This window comes from Aquarana catesbeiana, linkage group LG04 (assembly GCF_042186555.1).
Source record: "Aquarana catesbeiana isolate 2022-GZ linkage group LG04, ASM4218655v1, whole genome shotgun sequence".
NCBI lineage: Eukaryota > Metazoa > Chordata > Amphibia > Anura > Ranidae > Aquarana > Aquarana catesbeiana.
Window position 1 is genome coordinate 639,876,013 of NC_133327.1, and position 20,510 is coordinate 639,896,522.

General features: G+C 42.2%; 1 protein-coding gene across 2 annotated transcripts in view; it reads right to left on the reverse strand.

The window, feature by feature from the left end:
- The window catches only part of VASH2 (vasohibin 2), a 157,135-nt gene that overhangs the window by 121,608 nt on the left and 15,017 nt on the right, over positions 1-20,510 (reverse strand). For both annotated transcript variants that reach the window (XM_073628397.1, XM_073628398.1), the window contains exon 2: positions 3,338-3,818. In XM_073628397.1, coding sequence (XP_073484498.1) covers positions 3,338-3,682 — 345 coding nt within the window. In that variant the 5' untranslated portion in view covers positions 3,683-3,818. The remainder of the gene's footprint in view (positions 1-3,337; positions 3,819-20,510) is intronic.

Genomic DNA, 20,510 nt, shown 5'->3' on the forward strand with positions numbered 1-20,510 from the left:
ATGGGCACATCAATTGTAAGGGGTCCCATCGGTGGAAAGCGGCGTGGCGGGATGACATCACTGGAATGCAACGCGTTTCCTGAGCATGCGTGCTATGTGTGTTGTGGTAGCTGTGCTCCTTTCTCAAGCATGACCAATCTCTTTGGTCATGCTCGAGAAAGGAGCGCGGCTACCACAACACACGTAGCGCGCATGCTCAGGAAAACGTGTGGCATTCCAGTGAGGTCATCCCTCCACGCCGCCTAGCATCTGCACACCAAGCCTCGTTCTGTTCCTCACCACCGCACTGCCATTTACCAACCATAGCAGCCAGCAATCATAGACCCCACACACAAATACCAACAGACCCCCCCCCCCCCAATCTGTCAGTCAGTGTGGGTAGAGGTAGTGCACAAATGGTAAACATGTGCTTTCTCCTTTGTAAGTGAAGGGCATATCACTCTGCCCAGGACTAACTGAGCTGGCCTGGAACTACAAAATAAAGGTTGGCAAATGCAGCCACAATAAATCCATGGTTCAATTGCACTTAGGTAGCCCCACTGCCTGGCATCTGCTGACAACAACCTACTGCCAGCTAGGGATGCAAATAAAAAATATTAATAGGATATAGGAGTCTCTATGGCAGCTGCTGTATTGGGTTGCTCGCCTACAATGTACCACCACATTCCCGCTGGAAAAAAAAAAAGCACTACCCACTCATAAAAAAAAAAAAAAAAAAAAAACCTAAAGGTGCATTAAAAAAATGGCTGGTGTCATAACTGTGCAGCACCATGGCAGTTGTAGATCGAACAGAAACTAAGATGGCCGCTTCCTTGGCTGTAAAGAATAGGAGGGTTTAGTTCCCGCTTTAAAGAGGTGTTCCGCCCCCCCACAACAACAAAAATGTAAAGTCAGCAGCTACAAACACTGTAGCTGCTGACTTTTAACATTAGGACACTTACCTGTCCAGGGAGCCCACAATGTCGGCACCCCATCCGATCTTTGGATCGGCTCTTGGGTGCTGCTGCTGCCATTGATGGTAAGGGAAACCGGCAGTGGAGGAGCCTTTTCGGCTTCACAGCTGGTTCCCTACTGCACATGCACGAAGCGCGTTGTTCTTTCCCACTGGCCTGGCGGCGGGAGGGAGGGTTGTGGGGGGAGGGGGTTAAGGGCGCAGTCTCCCGGTAGTGGGGAAGGGTACCTGTCAAAAACAGGTACCCGTCCCCCCTCCCCCCTGAAAGGTGCCAAGTGTGGCACTGGAAGGGGGGGGGAGTGGATAAGCTGAATTTCCACTTTTGGGTGCAACTCCGCTTTAAGCAGAACTCCTGGCAGAGATAACAAGTATAGTAAGTGGATAACAGCATTACATTTTTTTTAAAGCAGTGTAACTGAATATGACCTGGTTTCAGCCTCCTGCAGTCTCTGTACAGCAAACCTCAGAGAGTGGAGGGGAGAAGCAGTACAATGTGATGCAATGGAAGGCGCATGCTGATAGAGGAAGACAGCGGAGTGACAAAGATGAGCTTATTCTAGTGCTGCTTCTCCTTCCCCTGTCCAATCACAGCCTTGGGTTAGAGAGGAAACCTGTAAGTGAAACTACAGCAGAGAAAGATCAGGTCCCTTGCCCTGCTAGAAATGGCTTTGCTGTGGGGCAAAGGTGTGCAAATCTCAGGAATGGATGGTCAGAAATACAAATCCTTTGGCAGCCAAAATGGCTCTCAGATACAATTTCATCGGTGTATTTATCTGCTTGCCTGGAGGTCAGCTTTAATCCTCACATATTTTTCTGTGCCCCTTGCAAGAACCACCCTTTCCTGAGCCAAGTACTTCCACCTCATCATTCTTAGTGGCCAGCAGAGGTTCTCTGCATTGGTCTGTGGAATGGCAGAAAAATGAGTAAGTCAAAATTCGAGGACTAAGTATAGAATCCATACTGGGATAAGGCAGCTGGCTTCTAATTACTTCCTGTCCACATAACAGGTAATCATCTGCACAGGAAGTAGAGGAAAGTCGCCCTAACAGGGAAAAGAGACAACGATTAAAACCAGATAGAGGTTCTGCTACTTCTTTTTAGAAGAGAAGTATGGACAAAGCTTTTATGGCCATAATTCTCTTGTGGATCACAGAACTGCAATTACTTTGGTTCCCCTGTAACTAGGGGTGCAACGGATCGTCATTGATCCGTGATCCGCACAGATCAACCTCCGCGGATCGCTCTGTGACCTCGGCCATAGGAAAGGCCGCGGCTTCGGCCTAGCTCCGGAGGGGCAGCCATCTTGGTACACCCGGCGGCTGTTTACCACGTGAACGCTCCGTCAAATGACGGAGCGATCACTTGTAACAAACCGGCGTCAAGTCATGAAGCCGGTTCCTCTCTCCCCTCTGTGTACTGATCTGTACAGTGGAGGGGAGAGTTCGGATGTACTCTGCAATGCCCTGCCAATACTCTGCAATGCCCTGCCAATACTCTGCCATGCCCTGACATTACTCTGCAATGTCCTGCCATTACTCTGCAATGCCCTGCCAATACTCTGCCATACCCTGCCAATACCCTGCTAATATATTATTACAGTGGGGGAGATTGTGGATATTACAGTGGGGGAGATTTTTTTTTGTTGATCCGAAAATGACCCGAACCATGACTCCTGATCCGAGGAACGATCCGAAACGTGAGTTTTTTGATCCGTTGCACCCCTACCTGTAAACCAGAATCAGTTCATAAAGGGCTATAGCCCCCATTAGCTGACTGAGATGTCACTCCAGACTTGGGAAGCATCCTGACAATATAGTCAGGATCCACCCTGCTGCCTGATTGACAGCTGTCCTCATCTTTCAGCATGTGGCTGAGAGCCGGAAGCAGAGTCTCTCTCTCTCTCTCTCTCTCTAGTAAGTGCTGGAGGGGCAGAGGAGAGAGCGATGACTGACAGTCACGGCTTTCTGCTCAGAGCAATCAGCGGTCATATGATCAATCAGTACTTGGGCTTCAGGGCCGATGTTTGTACAGCTGCAGCATTACACAGATGCTGCAGCACAGAGATGAGTATTTTATTTTTATTTATTACAGGCAGAGCTTTTTTTCTGCTCCACAGGTTTCTGTCCTCCCTGAGCTCGCCTTAGGACATCTGCGTTACCGTTTGACAGGTGTACCGCCCCAGTCAAACTCCCCACCTTTGGAAGCCCTGTCCTCTCCCACTTGTCACGTAACACAGAAGCTGGTAGAGGACTCACTTTCTCCACCAGCTTTTGTGTGCGTCAGCTCTGCACCCAGGGCACATGATGCTGGATGGTCTTGAAAGGTACGGTGCTCTTTATCCAACAATAAAAAAAAACATAAGTTCCATAGATAATAAAATCTCACCTTGGGAAGAAGGCTTGCGTTTCGTATCTTGTCCACCATGTCCTTGCCTTCAGGATGGATTTTGGCCACATGGGTCCACATCCGCTCCCAGGTTTGACTGTCGATGGGGAAGCCACTTTTGTTGACGTAAAACAAACTCCCGGGCTCCTTGTCCTCTTCCTCAGAGTAGCCCCCCGAGCTGTTGCCCGAGGCGCTGGCCGGGGCAGGTGTAAGGGAGGCAGCCAAAGGCCGGTCATGGAGGCTCCGAGACCGAGCGGGCTTTGTAGTCTTTGTGCCGGCGTTCTGGTGGTGTGTGTGGCAGTGCTTGCTGTGAGCACGAAGGAAGCTGGAACTGGACCCGGTCATATTGGCAAAATGTGTCCCAGTCACCGAGGACCAACCAGTTCAATACATCCCAGGATAGAGAACGTCCATCTTAACCACCTTCAACTCAGCCGGAGCACATAGGGAAGGCAAAGAGACGCCGGCCAGCTTCATAGACCTGAATAAAGGAAAGAACATCGCAAGATGAAGACTGACGTAGTCACTTATAAAGCAATCATAACTTACAAGAAAGTCAAAAGGCCCAAGGCAAAGCCAAAGCCATCAATGCAACTAAATACACCAGTCTACTACTTTGTAATGGTTCTCATATAGATAACAATATTCCCTGGCACTTTGTGTTTTTTTATAGCCATCACTCTGCTAAAACACCTAAACTGAAATAACAATCCCCCTGAGATCAATACAGAGTCAGGTACTTCGTGTATTAGAAGCTTCAGCAAATCAAATAGATCCCACCTCATTTCCTGGCTGGAGGACATCCAGTATTATCTAACTCTTTCCTCCCCAGCCTGACTGTCCCTGGCCCACCCCTTACATTCATGCGATTAAAGCTCTTTCAATCATTGAGGCTCAGCATCACATGCGGGCATTACCTAGGACAGTCTGCAAGGAAACCCTCACCTTGCAAAACAACCCATTAAGTTTAAAATAGAAAATGAAAGGCAAAATGTTTTTTGTATACAAAAATGACTGAAGTTACGCTTTAAGGACGTGGTGGCTGGCTTGCCGCCCACTTCTTAGCAAAAACACTACCGCTCGTAAACACTGCAAAGAAAATGCTACATATTAAAAAAATTGTGTTTTTTTTTTAGAGTGTCTAGTGTGCATGGAATGGAGCCTTCAATTTTAGGTGGATCCTGGTGGGCCGAGTCTGCCCCAGATTTTACATGTTTTAGAAGATTCAACAGTAAGATCTGTCTGCCCTAATCTCAGACTCTGTTCCTGCTCACCTTTATGTGTTCTGGCTCCTCCGGTCACATTATCAATAATATAAAATACATTATAAATACAGAAATCTCACCAAAGACATGCTGGTAGGTCAGTTGGCTCCGGTCCTAATTGTCCCTAGTATGCATAGCTCCAAACTGTCCCTGATTTGGAGCAATGTCCCTCTGTCCCTCTTTCCTCCTCATTTGTCCCTCATTTTGGTCTGATCTATATAGTTGTATAATCAAAAAAGAATATTGCGCTATTATGAAAAAATAGAAAAAAATAAATGGAAAAAATAATAATGCAGCTACATACGAATGTGACTAAAATTCATAAACAAGACGTGAGTAAAAATGTAGCGCTAATAAAAACTGTGTAAAACAGCTAAGTAGGCCAAAATATAAAATATGAGGAAACATGTAGATACACATATGCGAATGTGAATAACAAGCAAACAAGTCCCAATGAGTGGTAAATCGCAAATGAGTCAATGAGAAAAAGAGTGGTGTATACACCACAAATGAAGAGAGGTGTACATCAATTTGAAGACATCTTCGTGCAGGCAGTCAGGAACACCAGGTGTGATGTTAACAGCAGGTATCTCAGAAGAAAAATAATGAATGGGTACTCTTACCGGAACCAATGGATCTGGATGTCAGCGACACCAGATCAAACAGGCATGGACAGGAACAGCTTGAAGTATCCTGAGATGGTCAGCAAGGAGACTGGAACAGGCACAGGTATCATCGAGAGTCAGCTCTTCTTCTATCGAATCACCACAGGGGAATCAGCCCTTGGGCCAATGATGACCGGATGGATGGAATAAGTATATTCATGGTGAAGGAATAAAGAGAAAAAATGTTCCAGATGGTGCAGATCAAAAGCAAATCGGGTATTTATTTTCATAAAACCAGCATATAATGGCATACAATTGTGATCACAGTTAAAAAAGCAATGCCCCTGTAGAAGTCCTATTAGGACGAAACGCATAGGGGTTTGCTTTCCGACCCTCCACATTGCTTTTTTAACTGTGATCACAATTTTAGGCCATTATACGCTGGTTTTATGAAAATAAATACCCGATTTGCTTTTGATTTGCACCATCTGGAGCATTTTTTCTCTTTATTCTTTCACTATGAATATACTTATTCCATCCATCCGGTCATCATTGGCCCAAGGGCTGATTCCCCTGTGGTGATTCGATAGGAGAAGAGCTGACTCTCGATGATACCTGTGCCTGTTCCAGTCTCCTTGCTGACCATCTCAGGATACTTCAAGCTGTTCCTGTCCATGCCTGTTTGATCTGGTGTCGCTGACATCCAGATCCATTGGTTCCGGTAAGAGTACCCATTCATTATTTTTCTTCTGTGATACCAGCTGTTAACATCACACCTGGTGTTCCTGACTGCCTGCACGAAGATGTCTTCAACTTGATGTATTGTACACCTCTCTTCATTTGTGGTGTATACACCACTCTTTTTCTCATTGACGCATTTGCGATTTACCACTCATTGGGACTTGTTTGCTTGTTATTCACATTTTGCAAATGTGTATCTACATGTTTCCTCATATTTTACATTTTGGCCTACCTAGCTGTTTTACACAGTTTTTATTAGCGCTACATTTTCACTCACGTCTGATCTATATAGTTGTATATAAAATGCACTTTTTATCTTTCAAAAAGTGTTTCCCATTGCTAAACCTTTCATCCAAATTTTAAATTGCTGCATTTGTAAATTTTAAAGGCCAATATAAAGGAATAGTAGTGATAAAAAAAAAGTCCCTTGTGGATTCAATTAACCTTTTTTTGGTTTATTCTCCATTAAGGGGGTGTGGCAGGGGGCGTGTCCTATACCTACATACGTTTGCTAGTAGGTGTCCCTCATTCCCATCTCAAAATGTTGGGAGGTATGAGTATGTGTATGTATAAATGTGAGTGAGGGAGCTTAGATTGGAAGCTCCTTGGGGCAGGGACTGATGTGAATGTACAATATATATGTAAAGCTCTGCGTAAATTGATTGCGCTATATACAAACCTGTAATAAATAAAAAAATGAAATCTCTCTGCAAGACATACAAGAAACTACTAAGTTGGGGAACTCTCCAGCATCTACCAAAAGTTCATTTATCAGTTTGAAGAAGAAAATACTGAGAACTCCCACATCTCTATGGTAGACATATGGCAGTTTAGCAGTTTTCATAATGTCCTTCTGAATAATAATAATAATAAAAAAAAAAGGAAGGAGCGTCAAACCAGCAAAATGCCTATTCCGTCAAGGACCAGTGCTAAATGAAACAGAAGTGCAACCTTCTAAAATAAGCGCATTGTTCCATAAAACAGGAAGTCAGCTGTTAACCCCGTCATGGCCAAGAGTCACATTTCAGTGACAGAGTTCAGTCCATGGTGGGGGGGGGGGGATGTAATGCCAAAAAAGGGCAACATCAAGCTGGGTTTATGGACAAATATAGGGTTCAGCAGTTTATTATGGTTTTTTTTTTTTGTTTTGTTTTTTGTTTTGTGTTTTTTTAAGGTCAAAATAGATCTTATCCAGAATAACCTTTGAAGTACTAGCTTAAAAGTGCAGCAAACATAAAATACAAATCAGAATGAGTGCGGTGCCAAAAATGTCTTCAGGGCTCATTCACACTAGAATGCCCTGCGAGAAACCTGTGTTCTGTGCTGACTTCCCGCACCGCATTCAAAGCGCACTGCCCTTGCCTTCTGCAGCGGGTGTCAGTGCAAAGTTAAAGGGGTTGTAAACCCTCGTGGGCATAGAATGCATTAAGGTGAAAAACCTTTTGTAGTGCAGCAGCCCCCCCCCCCCCCCCGAGCCCCCATTTTACTTACCTGAACCCGATCTTTCCAGCGACAAGAACAAGCCCAGCAGCTCCAGCCGCTGTCTCGGGTCCTCATTGGACAGATAGATAGCAGCAGGAGCCATTGGCTCCCACTGCTGTCCTTCAAATCCAGTGACATGGGAGCCAGGGGGCGGGGCCGAGTCCTGCTGTCTGTGTCAATAGATGCAGCAGGACTCGGGAGCGTGCCCGCACGAGTGCCCCCATGGAATGCAGCTCTCAGAGAGGGCACTCAATGCGGGGGAGGAGCCAGGAGCACCGCTGGGGGACCCAAGAAGAAGAGGATCGGGGACACACTGTGCAAAACCCTTGCACAGAAGCGGTAAGTATACCATAATTGTTATTAAAAAAAAAAAAAAAAAAAAAACAACAGAACCTTAACAACCCCTTTAATGACACCCCAAACGCAGGCTGCAAATGCAGTGCGTTTGCCTGCACCACATTACATGGTACAAAAGTACCATGCGATCCGGTTGCAGTGTGTTTCCAAAAGTAGCGCATACATTCTTTTTGGTGCGGTGCACAGGAACGTGCTGCATGTTACTGTGTGATTCACATGCAGTTCTTTGCAGTGCAATTTCAGCCCATTCATTTTAAATGGGCTGAAATCGCACTGCAAAGAACTGCATGTGAATCACACAGTAACGTGCAGCATGTTCCTGTGCGATTTACATGCGGTTCCTAGTGTGAATGGGCCCCAAGTGTAAGGTCTCATTTACACATGCAGCTATTATTGCTGCCCCTCTGAAAAGTGATCCGCAATGCTTTAAAACAAGCATTGTTACTAGAGAGAAAAGTCAAGATTGTATTCTCCGATTTCTCCAACTTACAATGACCCTATAAACAGGATTTCATGGCTAAACCCTGCCAAGTGCCAATCCACTGTCAGATGAGACTACCTGCTGGGTCTATCATTGGACAAGACCTAGCCTAGACGTTCTGAAACGTTTTGAAACTGAATCAAAGAGAGGGGCACAGAAGAGGCATTTTTGGCTAATAAAAAGGCAATAGTAAATATTTGCTTTAAGGCCAGGCTTGTAATTGTTTAAAATGAAGTACAGGTTTACTGTTGAATTTTGCACCAAGCAGCTAAATTCCATGACTGCTGGATAAAAAAAAAAAAAAAAAAAAATGGGGGGGGGGGGGTTAAAAGGCCACCAGGAATAGAACGACAGATTGGGGGTTATGTATGAAAAGCTACTGTATATGATTATTTACAGTTTTTTTTTTAGCACCAACAGTTTGCATATAAAGGGAGTCAGCACAGTTACAATATAATACAAGAGGATTAAGAGGGTCCTGCTCATGAGAGCTTGCAATCTATTATATATATATATATATATATATATATATATATATATATATATATATATATATATATATATATATATATATATATATACACATATATATATACACATACACACACACACACACACACACACACACACATACATACATACATACACACACACACACACACACACACACACATAATCTACATTATATATATACACACACACACACACACACACACACATACATATACACACTGTATATTATATATAAATAAAAGGCGACATACATGTTCTACAGTCATCAGTTCTACAAACATCCAGCGGGCTTCTAAACACGGCAATCATATGAATCCTATAAAAATTAAAAATTAAAGTGGCAATGAAAGTGAAAAAAAAAAACCAATTGCCAGCCCCCCGCAGGTCGCGCCACGATGTGCTAGTCTGAACCACATACTAGGACATTATGACAAAATGTATCTTTCGAACGAAGCCCTCCAGCAGCACGTTGCCACCACTGCCAGGACCTCCATCTTCATCTGGTCTTCCTCCCAGGTTCCGCAGCTCCAGTCTTTTGAATGGCCGAGCTGCGATGACATCACTCCCACGCATGTGCGTAGGAGTCATAATTGCAGCATGGTGCTCTGCATTCCACACTGTATGCCCTGAATGCAGAGCATCACTGTACAGGAGAACGTTTAGGAGATATTTATTGTACCTACAGGTAAACCTTATTGGAAATGACCAGTAGGTACAAATTTACATGAACAGAAATGGCTAAACCAAATCAGTATTTGAAGTGTCTACCATTTACTTTCAACAAATCTCTGCGTCACACTTGCACACAAATAGGGCCCAGCCACACTACCTCAGTGTTAGGCCCCATTCACACCTCAGCGATTTTCTGCTTGAAGCGTGTCGCTCTAAAATGCTCAACAAGCCAAATCCCATTCATTTCAAAGGCCCCTGTTCACATCCGAGCGTTCTGTCACCTGAAGCAAATTGTTTGACGCTCAAAAAAGCACACAAGCTTCTTTTTGGCAGATTACAAGCGTTTTTGGCCCCATAGGCTTCATAAGAAACGCCTGAGTTGAGCGTTTTACTAACGTTTTGTCGCTCGTTTTCTGCTCAAGCAGCAGCTCTCCACCCCTAATTTCCTCTCCCTCTCTTCTCCCTGGTGCTTTCTATTAGCTAAGCAAAAACGCCTGAAGCTGTAAAACGCTTGTAATACGCTTCTAAGACGATTATAAAAAGCCTATAAAAAGCTGCAAAAATGCCAGTAAATTGCTATGCTCAGGTGTGAATGGAGCCTTAGTGAGAGGGTTGGAGTCTGTTTTTTAGGCAGTGAGTGGGCAATACATCGCATTGTTTAAATTTTTTTCAACTTTATTGAGAGTGTACAAATGTGCTCTTTCACATACAAATAGCAATAAAAGCACATTTATAGTAGGAAGGCTTAGAGCGGATGTGAGCATTTAACTGTGATAATGAGATTTCCCATCATTTCCTGTCTCCGAGACAAAACAGAGATCGGATGACATTTATACAGTAATCAGTGCATTTTTATAGCACTCATTGCTGTATAAATGTCACTGGTCCCAAAAAAAGGTGTCCGATCTGTCCGCCGCAATCCCACTAAAAAAAAAAATAATTATAAAAATGGCATAAATCTATCCCGTATTTTGTAGACGCTATAACTTTTGCGCAAACCAATCAATATACGCTTATTGAGATTTGTTTTACCAAAAACATGTAGAAGAATATATATTGACCTAAACTGATGAAGAAATTTGTTTTTTTTTACATTTTGTTTTGGGGGATATTTATTATAGCAAAAAGTTTTAAAAAATTATTTTTTTTTCCAAAATTGTCAGTCTTATTTTGTTTATAGTGCAAAAAATAAAAACTGCAGAGGTGATCAAATGCCACCAAAAGAAAGCTCTATTTGTGGGGGGAAAAAAAAAGGACATCAATTTAGTTTGGGTACAATGTCGCATGACTGCGCAATTGTCAGTTAAAGCAAAGCAGTGCTGGATCACAAAAAATGGCCTGGTCATTAAGGGGGTAAATCCTTCTGGGGCTGAAGTAGTATTATAATTAGGGATGCACCGATACCTTTTTTTACAACGAGTACGAGTATCGACACTTTTTTTTTTTTTAATACTCGCCGATACCAATTACCGATACCTACCGCAGCGGTTTTGTTTTCACTTCAGCTGTCAGCAATGGTACAAAGCATTGAAAAGTTAATGACAAAATTAGATTTTTTTTAAATTTTGCGCTTTTTCAATGTGAAATGTGTAAATATATGTTAATATATATATATATATATATATATATATATATATATATATATATATATATATATATATATATATATATATATATATATATATATATATATATATATATATATATATATTTTAACATTCACTAAGTAAAAAAAAAAAAAAAAAGTTTTCATTATCGTTTATAAAATAGACATGAACAAAAAAATAAAAAAAGCAGGAAAATAATAACTAAATGGAGGAGAATAGGGAGTTAATTAAGGCTGATTAGAGTAAATTAAGGGTTATTAAGGGGTTAAACAGAGGAACATTTGTTCATCCCTTTGATCTGCAGAAACAGAAAGATACAAAAAGAAACAATGTTTCTTTTACTTTTAGTGTTTCAGCTGCTGAGCAATGTTGTTAATAAACATGGCCGGTTGCTTTTTTTTTTTTTTTTTTTTTGACAACTCCAATTACAGGACTTCTTTAACACTTCAGCGGTCAACAGGGGAGACCCACTTACAGCTCAAATAACCGAGCCTGAAAGTATCGGTTTCAGTTATGGGTGCATTTGCACGAGTACCAATACTGGTGCAAATACTTGGTATCCGCACCGATACCAATACTAGTATCAGTGCAACCCTAATTATAATATATTCCTCAACTGCCACAAAGGATGCAAATTCACTTTGTGTGCACCAAATGTCCTAGCAAAACCAGATTTTTACTCTATAAATATGGCAGTGACATCGTTGCTGTGCTGTACATAGCCTGTGCAAAGAGCAAAGCTGTGGGAGGGACCCAGCAGGCCACACCCACTACAGGCTGCCAGCATAAACTAATGGAGGAGGCGGAGACAAGACCAGTCACCCTGCACAAGGAGAGAGTGTAGCAGTGACTAGTCCATATTATAGGAAACTCCTGCACAGAGGGAAAGATGCACACTGAATTACTGCACAGATCTAGAAGAAATACACAAATCACACGAAGATTCAAGGAGGAATACACAGGGCTTTTCTAATTAACCAATCATTGCTCATCCCGGAGTTCAGCTTTAAAAGGGGTCATAAACCCTCATAGGATGCATTAAGGTGAAAAAACTTCTGACGGTGACCGGCCCCCTAGCCCCCCCCCATTTTACTCACCTGAGCCCATTCGTTCCCTCGGCAGAGACGTGCTGGACCTCTCTGCCCAGGGTTCTCGGCTCTGGATTGGATAGATTGATAGCAGCGCAGCCATTGGCTCCCGCTGTTGTCAATCAAATCCAGTGACGGTGGGGCCGAGTCCTGCCTTCTGTGTCTATGGACGCAAATGCTGGACTTGGGAGCGCGCCTGCAAGGTAACCCGGGTGGTACTGATGCGAGGAGGAGCCGCGAACCCCAGAAGAAGACGATGGTCGGGGCCACACTGTGCAAAACGAACTGCACAGTGAAAGTAAGTATGAAATGTTTGTTATTTACAAAAAGAAAAAAATATGAAGGTTTACAATCACTTTTTTAACATGACAGAGGCTCTAATCCTTCCCCACACAATTCAAAATAAAAAAAATTGGGATTTCAATGTTGACAATACTGCTCATTACTTAAAGTGTTCCTAAACCCAGGACCCTGCATTCATTATATCTGATCTCCCACACTACACAGAACATGGAAATGCCATTATTTTAGTAACTATAAACTGCTAAATGCATTTTCTGATCAGCAGTATATAGCAGTGTTGTGATTTCTCTCAGTTCCTGGTTAAAGCTTGTAGGAGGAGTTTTCATTCTCCCATGATTGTCCTATGAGGATGCAGGACCCCTGACTCTCTGTCTGGACAGTGCCGATTGGCCCTGTGCTGATCACATGCACTCTCCCAAGAAAAAAACAAAACAAAAAACAAAACCTCTCTAGCAATACAGGGGGTCCCCGGGTTACAAACAAGTTAGGGACTATAGGTTTGTTCTTAAGTCGAATCTGTTTGTAAGTCGGAACAGGTACATTTTTTAAGTGTAGCTCCAGCCAAAAAAACTATTTTTAAGCTTTTTGGATAGCATAGGGAAGGGTTAACACCCCTGTGACATTTGTTTTGCTGTCTGTGCCCCTGTTCAGAAGATTTCACCTCACTTTCTGTCCCAATGACAATTGGATTTTGAAAATTTTGGGTTGTTGTGGAAACAAGCCTTGGTGATAAAGCATCAGTGGAGGTACCTTTTCCCAAAATAGCTCTTACAGGAGAGAATTTCCCTTCCTAGGGGTAGATTTCCTCTCACTTCCTGTTGTCTGCCTCCGTTTGTAAGTAGGAGTCGTTTGTAAGTCGGATGTTTGTAACTAGGGGACCCCCTGTACACACCAAACTGAGCATGTGCAGAGCGACTCCAGTAACTCTGTCTTATTCAGACCCATTTTGGAGTCAGTGGAAGAAAGGGAGGATCTGTGCATACAGGATTAAACAGCCTTTTTACATAATGCGAAGGATTAACCCCTTAGGTTCCACAGTGAGTATAACAAGCATGCTTTATTGCATATACAGACTGATTTTACTGTTGTGCGTTTAGTAACACTTTAAATAAATGAATGTTCTTTATAAATGTATCAAAAGCAAGCAATCATGAAGGAGAATATCCAATGATGAAAATGTAAAAGGAAAAAAAAAAACTGTGTTCATTGGTTATTACTTTGTATATCAGCTTTCCATCTGCAGATTTCTAACTATTATATCAGTCGCTGTTTTTACATTTCCAAGAAGGTTGCCATATATTGTATCACACAGCGGGATAAGAGAAACATGTTCTAGAGTTCTTGTTTGTTGCCAAAACCCATTTTAATGTGCTACAATAAATCTGTAACAACAGTTGTGCGGCGATTTGTGGTGAGTCACAACGAAAACGCACAACACATGTCCCGTGAAAACGAGCGTGGCGCGATAGCCAAACACATATTGCCTGTGTAATGAAGGCTTGCGGGTTTTACATATCCTGCTTCAATAAGCATGCCTAATTAATTTGCTCAGTTAATTTCTGCCACTTTGCGAATATCTGCAGATCCTCTGTAAGCAGAGGAAGACGTGGGTGAGTCACTGGGAGAAGGCACTGATGAGATTCACACTCCAGAGAGCCAACAAAACCCAATATGTAATGAAAGATCGGGTCTAAAATGCAGATGTATTTAAAGCTAAACTCTGGGCACAAACATTTTATTGAAATATATTCCTCAATAGCTACAAAGGATAAAAGTCCATTTTCTGTCCACAAAATGCCTCACCTTAGCTCCAGATACTATCTTGTAAAAGTAGCAGTGACAATCACTGTGCTGTACATAGCCTGTGCAGAAAGCAGAGCTGTGGGAGGGGCCCAGCAGGCCCCACCCACTTCAGACTGCCTGCAGAAAACTACAGGGGGGGCGGAGACAAGACCAGTCACCCTGCACAAGGAGAGAAAGCAGCAGTGACCGGTCTTTATTACAGGAAGCCAACATTTCAGACTGGATTACTATAGATCTGGAAGAAATAACAAAGCACCCCAAGATTTAAGTAATAAACACACACGTCTCATGTATTTAGACAATATTTGCTTCTCCTGGAGAATGTAGATAAGGCTTCATTCTCTAAGATGCAAAAGGTATGATAAAGTATATGTACTCCCAACAATCACAAATCATAAACATAACAACAAGTCATGTTCCTTTAAATATGTTTAGGGCTGAAACAACTAATCGATTAATCGACAACTAATCGATTATGAAATTAATCGATTACTATTTTCATAATCGATTAATCGGCCAGTAACATAATGGGGGGAAAAAAAAAAAAAAAAGAGCCCTTTATAGTACAAAAAGAGCAAATAATTGCTACTGTAGATGTTACTTTCACAGTTCTACAGTAAAAATGAACCCCTTACAGTAGTGAATATCTGCTTGATTTTTTGTACTATAAAGGGCTAATTTTAGTTTTTTTAACCCCCATTATGTTACTAAACGTCTTAGACCTGGTTCACATCTATGTGTTTTTTGGTGCTTTTTTGCAGAAGCGCACTACAGTTCATTTACATGGTTTCCCATTGGACACGTTCACATCTATGCTTTTTTCAGCCGCTGCGTATTTGGAAAGGGTCAGGGACTTTTTTTTAACGCAAAAACTGTGCTTTTTTGGTTCAATATACTTCAATTGAGAAGCTGCAGAAAAGCATTTAATGTGTTTTTGCAGCAATTTGTGTTTTTTAATCTGCCCAACAACAAAATGGCCTAAAAAAAATGCAAAAAACGCAAATCGCCGCAAAATCACGTGTGCAAAAATCAAAACGCACAGCAAAAAGCACTGCAGAAACAGATCAAAAGCAAACTGCATATGTGTGTAGCGAGCCTTATGCTGGCCACACCGATCAATTTTCAGACGAGAATATTCAGACAAAAAATCTTTGTACATTCGCTGAATGAAAGAACGTTGTTTGAAATTTTCACTTGTTATTAACATTCTGTTATTAAAATGAATGTAATTTCTGAACAAAAACCACATCCACTGTCTGAAAATTCCTTTGACCAAGAAGTTTTCTATTTCCAAACTTTCCCATCACTGTGGTTGAAAATGAATGTCGATTTGACCCCACTAACGATTAGAAAATTGAATGAACGTTCTTAAAATGAAATTTTTTTTGAAGGAAGACATTTGATCTCTGAGTCTGATGATATTTATCAGATTCACCCTTTAATAGTATGTACAGTATATCTCTCTACTAATAGTATATACAGTATATCTCTTCTGTCTGTTATTCTCAGAGTGGATTAGATATTTTGCTCCCTTACCATATAGTTGGTTATTTATATTTACCACTGCATAGAGATATTTAAGAATAAATTGCCTTTTTTTAAAACTTTACATATTAACTAAAATTATATACCACACTTTTTTTTTTAAGGTTATTAACCGATTAATCGATTAATCGAAACAATAATCGGCCAACTAATCGATTATGAAAATAATCGTTAGTTGCAGCCCTAAATATGTTAAATACAACTGTATTCTTCTTCTACACTCCTGGGGCCCAACCTGCGGCCCTTTGGTTAATGATGTGCGGCCCTCGAACCTCAGTATATATCATGAAAGGAAGACCGGCAAAAGACACCGGGAAAGGGTTACTAATGAGCGCAGAAATCAGATCATATTATGCCCTGTACACACGGTCGGATTTTCCGACGGAAAAAGTGCGATCAGATTGTGTTGTCGGAAATTCCGATCGTGTGTGGGCTCCATCGGACTTTTTCCGTCGGAATTTCCGACACACAAAGTTTGAGAGCAGGATATAAAATTTTCCGACAACAAAATCCGATCGTGTGTACACAAATCCGACGCACAAAGTGCCAAGCAGGCTCAGAATAAATAAAGAGACGAACGCTATTGGCTACTGCCCCGTTTATAGTCCCGACGTACGTGTTTTACGTCACCGCGTTCAGAACGATCGGATTTTCAGACAACTTTGTGCGACCGTGTGTATGCAAGACAAGTTTGAGCCAACATCCGTCGGAAAAAATCCATGGATTTTGTTGTCGGAATGTCTGATCAATGTCCGACCGTGTGTACAGGGCATTAGAGTAATCATAAAAATCTTGAATTTTATTAGTATAGAAAAATTGGCATAATCTGAGCCCAAGTATATAAAAAAAAAAGTGTACAGCTTCACCATAACTGGCCTATAAAAAAATCCCTATATAAAAGTAGTCACCACACAAAAAAAAAAAAAAAAAAAAAAAAAAACCACATAGACACAAGACAAGACAATACTTACAACAATTAAAAGAAACACGTCCGGACGCCGTGTGACAACACGCAGGCAAGCGATCAAATGGATGAGTTCATCATAGAAGCGATTCCCATAAAGGCTGTAACATTTACAGATAGCTCAGCAGCGTGTGGCCCCAGGGAGGATCTCAGTAGAGAAAGAAGGGAGTAGTAAAAAATACTAAATATTGCAAAGAGCTTAAATTGCTCAAATTATCATGATAATTTGGAGATTGAATCCTGATTGGTCCATCAGATAGTAGTCATGACCAACTTATAGCGAGTTCAAAAAGGAAAGAAGAAGAGGATGATCTTTTGTTGCGGAAGTAAATCCTGATTGAATGAGAAAATTTATCTCATGCAAGTCCCGACATCGGTATCAGAAATATCCTTAATTATGGGCGATTATCTGAAATAGGTCTTTGGATTGGAAACTGACAGGCTATGGTAGTAAATAAACTTAATCAGTTAATCAGTCCTGTATCCACATAAATGGCACAATTATATTCATCACAATTATATTCATCACATTGTGGCGAGGTGACAAAGTAGGAGGGGAGATATTTTTCATGCAATAAGTTCATGCAGCGCAAAACATCCAGGCTCACAACTCGCCCTGTAATGGAGGTACTTTACCGTCCTATGTCACGGATGTCAGCATGTCTCCGTCCTTCAGCGTCCCAATTTGGGAATTTAGACAAGACCTTGTCACCTACGTTTTAGTGCCTGTTGATGTTTATGGAGTTGTGGTCCAAAGTTTCCAAAGGATGGACGTTCGGCAAAGAGCCGATCGCTATCGGGAATCTACTGTATACATCACGCACCCTTTACTTCCTAGAGCATCACGTAAGCGACGTCACGCGACGGAACGGCTGTGACGCCAACACGTTTCGCTAAACAAGGTGACGTAGCTTCATCTGGACGATTTTTTATAGGCCAGTTATGGTGAAGTGGTACGCTTTTTTTCTATACTTGGGCTCAGATTATGCCAATTTTTCTATAATAATAAAATTCAAGATTTTTATGATTACTCTAATATGATCCGATTTCTGCTGTCATTAGTAACCTTTCCTGGTGTCTTTTGCCAGGCTGCCTTTCGTGATATATGTTTTCTCTTTGGTTATGGCAGCAGCACCTTACATGGTGATTGATCTACGAGTGAGTACTCTATTTTGAGTGGATATATAAGTGCTAAGCCCGTATTCCATTTTTTTCTCAGACCTCAGTAGTCTGTAGTGGGAACATTGATTATGGTAACAGCATTGAGGTCTACTAGCCTCGTTAAACATGTTCCCAGTTTCATACTGCCTTCTACAGCTTATCCCCAGCCAAAAATGTATCATGCCCACACTCTGACCCTCAATTTCTCAGACCAAGCATTAAATATATTGAACATTATGTACGGCCCTTTGGAGATGTCATGGGCCGCATTTGAGACCCCCCTTAGCTCAGAAGTTGACAACCACTGTATTTCAATAAATAACACCTGGTCCTGCCAGTAGGAACTACAGTATGCTAAGGTTTTTCCTGTTTTATGTGGACAACACTCAAGCAGTTTTTTTTTCAGTCATATACAATCCTTGGAGAAGATAAGTTGACCACCTGCTAGGTATGGAGGGAGCCTAGGAGCTCCAGTAAGAAGCACAGAGCTGGAGGACTGATGGGATCGCAAGGTATCAGAAGCTTAAAAAAAGACTTGGAGAAACAGTATTTTTACATGAAATCATAGACCTAGAGTAGCCTCTCTCAACTTTTTAAACAGAGGAACCCTTGAAATAACTGTCACTTCTCAGAGAACCCCTGCCGAAAATTACTATATCCACAACCCGCGGAACATTAGCATGGTGGTCAGTGGGAGGGATATACTCTTTACACTGCTGGTCAATGAGAAGAATGACCTCGTTACAGATATTGGTGTCAGTGGTAACGTATCTGAAAAGCAGAAATTGCTAATTGCTCAAGGAACGCCCAGAAACCTCTGGAGGAACGGTAGAATTCTACGGAACCTTTGTGCCAAACCTGTGGCCCTTTGGTATATGATGTGCATCCCCTGGACCTCAACAGTTTGTGGTGGGAATATTGATTAGGGCAGGGGTGTCAAACTCAATTTCATCGAGGGCCAGATCGGCATTATGGTTGCCCTCAAAGGGCCAGATGTATCTGTAAGACTACTTAAAGTTCAGGGGTGAGGAGTACGCTACATATAGAATCCAGGGTTCAGCTCTCTTTCACAGGCTCTTCACATTTCACTTCCACCCCTCTCCCTCGTTTCTGACTTGTGCACCACTTTCCCCCACCGCCATCCCCAAAAGTTTCCTTGCATCTCACTCACCCAGCCAGGCTTTAGGACCTCCTGGCAGGGTAGTTGGCTCAGTCTCTCTCTTATTTGCAGGAAAATCATTGGTCAGCATCTGTCCCCGCCACAAGTGCATACAGGGATTTGTGAGAGCCAAGAGCTGCAGAAAGGAAAGCTGTCCCTGTAAACACAGAATGCTTCCTATGTTTACAAGTGATAGTGGTGAGCAGGGAGCAGAGGGCGAGAGCCGGACGTGGCGGGATGGAGTTCCGCCACATTCCAGGTAAGCAAAAAGCCCTGGCTGAGAGGGCCACATGAAATAACCTGGAGGGCTGGATTCGGCCCATGGGCCTTGTGTTTGACACATGTGGTTTAGGGTAATATCATTGATCTCTACTAGCTTCATGTAACATGTTCCCAATTTCATATGGTCTTCTGCAGCTTATCTCCAGCCAAAAAAGTGGCATGTCCAGACTCTCTGAGCCCTCATTTCCTCTATCAGGTCTGCAGTCTCTGACAGTCTTCTCAAGAATTTCATATATTGAACATTACATGTGGCCCTTGAGGCCGCTTTTAGCTCATAAGCTGCCAACCAGTGTCCTAAAAGAAAGTCAGGTCTGAAAGTTAGATGGGTGGTTGCCAAAGAGAAGATGGTGGTGGTCTGAAAAGTTGTAGCACCATACTTGGGTCAGCATAATGACTTTCACCATATAGGAAATGATTTGTGGAATTTTATTGACACTACATTTGGCCATTTATGGGCTTTAGTGCAGTTTTATAAATAATTTTACATTTAATTAACAATAAGACCATGTGCTTCTGGGGTACAGCAGGCACTGTTCAGAGGAAGATTATTATGCCCCGTACACACGGTCGGATTTTCCGATGGAAAATGTCCGATCGGAGCGTGTTGTCGGAAATTCCGACCGTGTGTGGGCTCCATCGGACATTTTCCATCGGATTTTCCGACACACAAAGTTGGAGAGCAGGAGATAAAATTTTCCGACAACAAAATCCGTTGTCGGAAATTCCGATCGTGTGTACACAAATCCGACGGACAAAGTGCCACGCATGCTCAAAATAAATAAAGAGATGAAAGCTATTGGCCACTGCCCCGTTTATAGTCCCGACGTACGTGTTTTATGTCACCGCGTTTAAAACGATCGGATTTTCCGACAACTTTGTGTGACCGTGTGTATGCAAGACAAGTTTGAGCCAACATCCGTCGGAAAAAATCCTAGGATTTTGTTGTCGGAATGTCCGAACAAAGTCCGACCGTGTGTACGGGGCATTAGTGTGCAAATAATTTACATTTAATAGTCGGCTTAGCATTGTCAGCCTGCAGAAGGAAGAGCTGATATCGGAAGAATTTCCAAGTGTGAAACATCAAAACAGATGCACAAAAAAAGATTTGCTGAACAAAACAGTATACAGTGAGGCAAGACCTCAAA